The sequence below is a fragment of the Callorhinus ursinus genome, unplaced genomic scaffold (assembly GCF_003265705.2).
Source record: "Callorhinus ursinus isolate GAN/ISIS: 27379988/994484 unplaced genomic scaffold, GSC_fseal_2.0 scaffold4, whole genome shotgun sequence".
NCBI lineage: Eukaryota > Metazoa > Chordata > Mammalia > Carnivora > Otariidae > Callorhinus > Callorhinus ursinus.
Window position 1 is genome coordinate 58,601,320 of NW_027397066.1, and position 8,324 is coordinate 58,609,643.

The 8,324-nt window shown below is 40.1% G+C and overlaps 1 protein-coding gene across 3 annotated transcripts in view; it reads right to left on the bottom strand.

Moving 5' to 3' along the window:
* RASSF6 (Ras association domain family member 6) overlaps window positions 1-8,324 on the bottom strand; it is a 38,724-nt gene that overhangs the window by 20,768 nt on the left and 9,632 nt on the right. For 2 of the 3 annotated variants that reach the window (XR_012377940.1, XM_025887618.2), the window contains exons 2-3: window positions 3,619-3,697; window positions 436-575 (exon numbers count right to left, since the gene is read on the bottom strand). Coding sequence is in view for 2 of the 3 variants with exons in the window: in XM_025887618.2 (XP_025743403.1) it covers window positions 436-575; window positions 3,619-3,697 (219 nt within the window). In the remaining variant the exon portion in view is untranslated. Of the gene's footprint in view, window positions 1-435; window positions 576-3,618; window positions 3,698-6,270; window positions 6,563-8,324 lie in introns of all 3 variants that reach the window. The other variant, XM_073891784.1, reaches the window with a different exon arrangement.

Here is an 8,324-nt window from a genome sequence, read left to right on the forward strand (position 1 = left end):
ATCACAAGCAGGTGGAGTAGCAGGTGAGAGGGAGAGGGAAACGCAGGCTCCCCGCTGAGCAAGGACCCTGATGCGGGGCTCGATTCCAAGACCCTGGGATCATGACCTGACCGAAGGCAGTTGCTTAACCAGCTGAGCCACCCAGGCGCCCCAATATGTTTTGTCTTTTCTAACAAAGGAATTCAGTCTTCCAGGAGAGAAGCAACACAGCAGAGAGGTAGACCTGAGGTCTGCTACATGGTATTTGGAGATTTTGCACAAATAACCCAGCCTCTCAGAGCCCCGGGTTCTGAACACCTACTTCACAGAGTGGCTGGGGATCAGATGAGATCATGTTATAAGCATTCAAGTTCCCATCTTTAAGAGTCCACACAATAAAGGTAAGAAAATATGAGGATTATCTTCTAAGGAGTTAAAACATGAAAGACAGCTTACCTTTTGGAAAAGACATCTGGAGACTTCACTTTAGTAAAAGAAGGGATTTGCTTCTCATCTTGGATTTTCAGTTGTATAGGCCGTTTTACTCCCCAGGAAATGTCCAACATTCCTTCAACAATTGGTTCTCCATCTTCTGTCTGGGGAAGAAACCAATCATCTCAAGCATGGTTTTTGTATTATTTATAGAAAGTAAATCTTTTAACGGAAAATGTAGAAATCAAGACTGTAAGACATTTTCATAGATAAAAATAAATTCTCCAGTGGGGTTGTTTGGCTTTTCAATTTATCCTCAAAATAATTCATTTTTTGAAACAGCTATAACCAGCCGAGTGAGTAAGTCATAATGGTAATGACATGCCCACCAGAGGGCAGAGTATGCTAAAATGCTTTCTGAACTCCAAGATTCTTCAATGAACTGGAAGTTTAACTCTGTTATCTTTGAATTAAAGCAGAACTAAACACTATACTAAACTAGAAATCGAAGAACAGCTCTTCAGAGACTTAGTGGCTGTTTCCTCATTTCTGAACAGGAAATTTTAACTCACAAAATTATTATGCAGGATGAGTGGAAAATGTACGAAAAAGGTGTTAAATGTGTAACAGAAATTATTTATTTGAAAAAATCAATAGCATTTGACTAATTTTTAAGTTGGAAATATAATAAAAGAAGGAAATTCCATGCAAACATGGATTGTGTGCACTTATTTAATCTTGTCTAAATCCATAGGCCTCTTCTCTTCTAGGTCTACCCCAGTATCCTTGGTGATCTCAAGGATCCCTATAAGCTCTCTCTAAACTAATAGCTTCCAACTTTGTATTTCCAGCCCAAACCTTCCTCCTGAGCTCTGGTCATCCAATTGCCTACCTGACATCAAACTTAATATCTTCCTAATTAACTCTTGATCTTTCCCCCATGAATATTTTCCTCTCCAAGTCTTTCCCATCTTGGCAAATAGCACCCTTATCCTTCCAGTTGCTCAGGCCAGGAATTTTAAAGCCGTCTTTACTCTTTCTTTTGTACTCAACATCCAACGCATTAGCAAATCCTATTAGCTCCATCTTAAACATTGTATCCCTAATGTGACCACACTCGCTGTATCCACTACCATGATTCTGGCCCACGCCATTGTCATTGTTTGCCTGGATTATTGCAAGAGTTTTCTTGCTCATTGTTCTCTTGCCCTTCCCTATACTCCCCTTTGCTGGAGAGATCCTTTTAAAATGAATCCTTTTAGATAATGTCACTGTTCTACGCAAAACTCCCTGTGGCTTTCCATCGCATTCCAAACACATGCTAAGGTCTTCACATTGGTCTACAAGACCCACACACCCTGGGGCTTTCCTTTCACAGTTATGTCTCTAGCTACTCTGACCACTGATTCTCCATTCTCATAAGGTTCCGGGTCCCCTGGCTTCCCTGCTGTACTTCAGTTAACACTAGCCAGGCTCGGCCCCTTACTCAAGCTGCTGTCGCTGTCCAGAATATGTGTCCCACAGACTTCGGCAAAGTTGGCTTCTTTGCATCCTTCAGAGTCTTTGGTCAAGTGGTCCTCTTCCCCCACCCCACTTAGATCCCCTGCTTTACCACTGTCCATAGTCTTTACTACCATTGGATATATTGTATATTTTGTTTCTTATCTGTCTACTATAATGTGAGGAGCATGAAGGCAAGACATTCTGTTCAGTTTCTTCATTGCTGTATCTACAGCTTCTAGAACAGTGTCTGGCACATGGCAGACAATCAAGATGTGCTTGTCTTAAACCAGAGATTAAGAAAGCTACATGTTAGCCTCCATATTTCCCCTTTGAACAGTATCTGTTATTGTAACCAAGGATATTTAGAAAATTCTGAATTCTAACTTTATTGACCAGTGAGTAAAGATGGAAAGATTAAACGATCTGATAGTCTCACTGTGTACTTCACTTCATGTAATTTTAAAAAATTAAATGACTTTTGTATTATAAATTGAACACTGTTCATAGAATTGGAAAGAATATGCCTCAAATTATATGTTCATAACATCAAAATTCTAACATTTTCCTAAGGGAAACAAATACCTTAACATCATGGATTTTGTAGAAACTTCAAGTAAAATATAAACAATAATTTTTTAAAGTTTTGACCTTTTCTTAAGTTTTCTTAAATTATCTTTACAGTTACATATATTAGAGATCTAAGATATAGGACAATATTGAAATAATTTAAAATTATGCCCGTTTCTTTGTAAAGAGATTAGTTATTTCCTTCTGCTATTACATTTGGGAAGGTAACTGAAATGTTCAATTGAACTAAATCAATTAACTTCTCTAGTAAAGGCCAGAGTGGTTTATAAGTTTCCTTCTGTCCCAATGGCAATTTTAAGCCAAATCACAGTGGCCTAAAGTCAATGCTCTACCATCAAATTTGAAGATTGGAATCAGAGGTACAAAAGTCTAAAGTTCCCTGGGACCAGGAAGATATTGTAAAGATGTGAGGTGAGCTCCATTAGGATACAAGACTGAGTGGAGAGACATGTGGAGAATGAAGCATTCAAAGAAGGAGAAGAAGAGGAAGAATAAAAAAATCTAAGGCAGTTTGTACAACAACCTGCCATTTGTGCCCCTAAAAATGCTTTCTAGCTTCAGGACTTTTCTGAATTGTTTCCTTCACATTTTGAAATTTGTTGTAACATGGTACACATCCATTGGAATCTAACTGATTCATCTTAACGACCAAATCAAACTATGTTACTGCCCATATCATATTTATTTGAGCAATCCCCCATGGGTATAGGCTTAAGGTATCTTCAAATTCTACTACAAATGATGTCACCATGGAATGACACCACCTTCTCTATACTTTCTGGTACATTTGTCAGAAAGTATTATGATAGATTTCCAGTGGAATTGCTGTGCAAAAGATATTTATACATTGTTTTAAAAATACAAAGTAAATAGGTCATTATAATTATTTTTAAATGCTTTCCTATCCCCAAAAGTGCTTAAAAAGTCACATGTTCCAGGACTGGGATTTTGTGATATAGTCTAAAAATAAAAACCATGATCAAGTCAAAGATTCACCTGTTTTTCCAGACCATTTGTGCCGCTAGATTATGGACTCCAACTCATCCTGATTCCTCTATACCTTTATGGGATTCTTTCTGGGAATCAAACTGTATTGTATTTCTTTGACGGGCTTACCTGTCCATATAAAATATGCAGATTTTTCTGGTTCCCATAAAAAATGTTATAGGTCTTCAATAAAGAATTAAGTTGTTCCCTAAAAAAAAAAGTTACATTTGTTTACAATCGAGCTCTTTAACAGTAAGAGGCAATAACAGTGCATTCAGTTCATACAGGTATAAGATAGAAATGGTTCAGTGGAAGCTTTACTGTTCTGTCATTTTCACTTACTGCAGATCATTGAGAATGGAAGTCTTCTTGGGACATCAACAAACACTGGAGAGGCTAATTCATAAATAAATAACCAAAGAAGGGAAAATGACTGAGGGCAAAGTGGTGGGGAGACTGTTCTGTGACAGGAGACAGCCACAAAATAGAGATCTGGTTTCACATTTCTTTTTGGTTTTACAACATTTAATCAGCCTAAATTAAGCACCTAGTATGTGCCTGACATCGTGTTTCCTACCCATGGTATGGTAAGTGTTCAGAAATGGTCACTGCTCCCCAGTTACTTATCCTTCGTGGCAGGTGGGATCTGGCTGCAGGAATACTGGTTCCTACCCCCTCCTCTATCCTTCGCCTGTGCCTCCACAGCCTGAGATCCTTACCCTTCCTAACTATCCTACTGGTCCGAGCCATCTTCTCTCACCTGGATTACTGCGACTGTCCCCTAAAAGCCTCCTGTATCTGTAGTCTGTTGTAACAGCAGGTATTATTTTAATGCAAACCTGATCGTCTCTCTCTTCGGTTCAGCACTCTCCAATATCTTTTCATTATTCGGGATAAAAGCCAACATCCTTCCGATGACTTAAAAGGCCAGATGTGATCTGGTCTTCTGTTTCCTTTTGATCTCATTTCCTATTATCCTTTCCTTCACTTACTACACTCTAGCCACTGGCCTCCTTGATGTTCCTTAAATATGTCAGGCACATTCTCACCTCAGGGCCTTTGCACTTGCTGATCCCCCTATCCAGAATGACCTCCCATCTTACCCCCTACCCACTGTCACACTTTTTACACATTTTCTTTAACTCTTTACTCAGAATTCACCATCTCAAGGAGTCCTTCCTGACCACTCAATCTAAAAGTTTGCCTTCTCCCAACATTCATAACCTGCTTTCTTACCTCTGCCCCTTTGTCACCTCTAACCTTGGAGCATATTGTACTTATTTGTCTTATATTCGATCTCTCTCACCAGACCATATCTCCATGAGAATAGATGTGCTTGTATGTTTTGTTTGCACTATATTCCATGTGCCTGGAAGAGTGTTTGGCACATAGTAAGAACTCTATAAACACCAGTTGAATGAAATGATCAGAGAACTTCTTATTCCTAAAAAATGAAACATACCAAATAAAGGAGGAAAGGCTTTTTTATATAAGCAGTTTTATGGGGGAAAAATCTATTAAGTTTCCAAATATATTATTTTTTAAAATTCTTTTGATCCTCAATAACTGTCTCCCTCCCATAAGAATATTGGCTCCATGAGGGCGGGAATTTTGGTCTATTTTATTCACTATTGTCTTCCCAGTGCTAGAGTAGAGACTTGTTCACAGTAGGCTCCTAATCAATAAATACTTATTGAACACTGGATGACAGAATTCATGTATATTGATTTTTATGCTTGAGATCATGTAAATGTACTCTTTCCATCTGGCATTGTAATTTTAATGTGACCATTTCCAAGTTTCCATATACTTCACACAATCACCTCAAAAAACATTCTACAAAATTCTTCCATGCTATGGTTCCATTCCCAACTGAGTTACTTTAGAATTTCAGTGTTGATGAATATTTCTCTTCTAAATATCATTGCACACACAAGGGACTTGTTCCCCTGGAGTCATTTTTTAGAAATTATTGTACTGGTAAGGAGCATGAACGCTTTTATAGCTTTCATATTGAGTACCAGGGCAGCATATAGAAATTTCTGGTTCACTTGGGATGCAACTTCTGATATGCTGAGCTGTGATGGTTGTTACTAAGGCAAATGAATTTTTATATAATCTTATTCCCTCAGCTTCTGTTTCTGATAAAACTGCACAATAAGATACATTACAAGTATCTTTCAAAGTATTTACTTTCAGGACCATGTATGATTAGAAGATATTCTCTGAGATCAAGCCACTTGGAAAATGTTTCTGTACCTGAACAGAACCTGACTAAATCTTCCCCCACAGAAAAAAGTCTCCAGATGACCCAGGGAGTCAGCAAACTGTGGTCCTGGGCTATTTGTGTTTATCAATGAAGTTTTATTATAATGTAGCCACACTAATTTGTTTGCTTATTATCTGTGGCTGCGTTTCTGCTGTAACTGCAGAGTTGAGTAGTTGTGACAGAAACCACATGACCCACAAAGCCTAAAATATTTATTATCTGACCCTCTACAGAGAAAGTCGGCCAACCCCTCCCAAGTATAACACAGGGTAGTGAATACCACAGAAGTTGTCCATATTTTTCTTACCACAGGCAGGATCTCTCTGACTGAATATTAATGGCACTTTGAAGGATTCCGGAGTGTGGAAGAGTAGTAGAGCTCAGTAAAATGAAGGGCTGGGATAAAGTGAGGCATTAGGAAGGAAGCTCACAAGTTATGTAAACAAGTATAGCAAACGTGAATGCATTGCAAATATTAAAACAGCATTACATTTTAATTGTATATACCTTACCAGAGGAACTTTTGAAGATGATTTTTGGTGTATCAGATGAAACAACGGGTCTAATATAACCCTGCTAATAAAACCTAGCCTGCAACATGTTAATCTGACTTGTTGGCACTGAAGTCACAGGATGTGAAGAGTGATTGTCAAGTTGATCATCCGTGTCTGCCTGTGTCTTCTAATAGTGAATGGCCATTCACTCAGGCACTCATCAGTCACCGTGTGAGCCCAATCCGGGGGTTTCAGTCATACTCTGAGGATGGGTGAGAGCTTCAAGAATAGATGTGGCCTACAGTGAACTCTGGAGGGGGGAATTAAACATGAAGAGTGTGAGGAGCTTACCAGGCAAAGAGAACGTTCACAAGGACATGGGGCTATTTCTATAGCTTTTGTGGAGAAAGCTCAGAGCGTCCGGATTCTAAGAGTAGAACATGCAAATGGGCAGTGGTGAGCAATGAGCTGAAGAAGCAGGCAGGAACCTCGTGAGCCATTTTAAGAAGCTTAAAATTCTACCCTGCAGGGAGGCGGCAGCTACTGAACACTGAAAGTTCTAGGCCAAAGAAAGACATGATGATCAGGGCCACCAGGGAACTTACAGGAGACAGATTTCAGGACAAGATGGCAGCGGAGATGAGTGGGACTATTGCAACTGTACAGGGGTGGAGGCTCAGGGGCAAGGCAAGGCTGTGTTCCATGGAAAGGTGCTCAAGTGTCCCACATGTACAGAAGGGAATGAAGTCTAGATGGGCCCTAAAATAAGTAAAGGGATTACATGATTTAGGGCATCGGAAGGTAACCACAAAAGCGTTATCTAGGCAGTCCCTAGTCAGCAAAGGGGGCAGTGATTTAATATACACTGTGCCCTGTCAATGGTGACTGTAACAGATTTTCTGGATCCGCTTAAATGTTACATATGGACCTTCCTCCCCTCAAGAAAGGAAACAAGCATCTGGGTATCTTTCCCTCTCAGCCACCAAAATGTTCCCCATCCAGCTTTGATCAGACTGCTAAGCAACTATTCAGCTGCCCTAACAAAGCTATAAAATGGGTGAGAAGAAATGGATTTCACATACAATCTTCTCAGTTTACAAATCTGTGAAGTCTAGAAGCCACAGGGATGCCCAAGAAATAGACATAAGGTTCAAACAGCCTATACACTATATGTTTGATACATAAGAAATTGACTTTGTGAAAGCTTGGTTTTGTGGAACGTGAAATACTGCATCGTAATATATAACAAGGTTTAAAAAAAACATCGAACAGTATATAATTTGGATAGTGTTTTAAAGATTTATTTATTTATTTGAGAGAGAGAAAGAGAGAGAGCACGCAAGCACACACAAGCGCACGCACAAGCAGGGGGAGGGGCAGACGCAGAGGGAGAAGCAGGCTCCCCGCTGAGCAGGGAGCCCCGATGCGGGGCTCCATCCCAGAACCCTGGGATCATGACCTGAGCCAAAGGCAGCTGCTTAACTGACTGAACCACCCAGGTGCCCTGATACGGATAATGTTTTAAGAAAACTGAGGACTGGCAAACTTCTAATTAGATGAAGGGCTAGAAGAATAAGCTTCTCAAGACAGAAGCTGGCACTGTGCACTGGCAGTGCAGAGATCAGATCCTGACAGAGGCTGATGGACACCCAGAATTATTCACGGCAGCTCGTGAAGAGTGCTAACCACAAGAGACTTCACATGGGGATGACAGACGCAGGGCAAGGATGCAGAAGAGGGCTCAGGGCTCCTGTTCCTTTAAGGCTCCCAGCTTGGTTTTATGAGCAATAGTGGATCCAGAATTAACTGTAAAATGCTTAGGTGTACTTTGTACTTTGTGGTCTGAATTGTAGCTGCTCAGCAGATGGGAATTACCCACACATTGAACTTCTGCCATTAATAATGGACTTAGCAAGAAATGAGTTCCTCAATCTTATCATGCTATTTAGCTGGCCGGAAGAAACAATTTTTTTAAGATTTTTATTTATTTGACAGGGAGAGACACAGCGAGAGAGGGAACACAAGCAGGGGGAGTGGGAGAGGGAGAAGCAGGCTTCCAGCCAAGCAGGGAG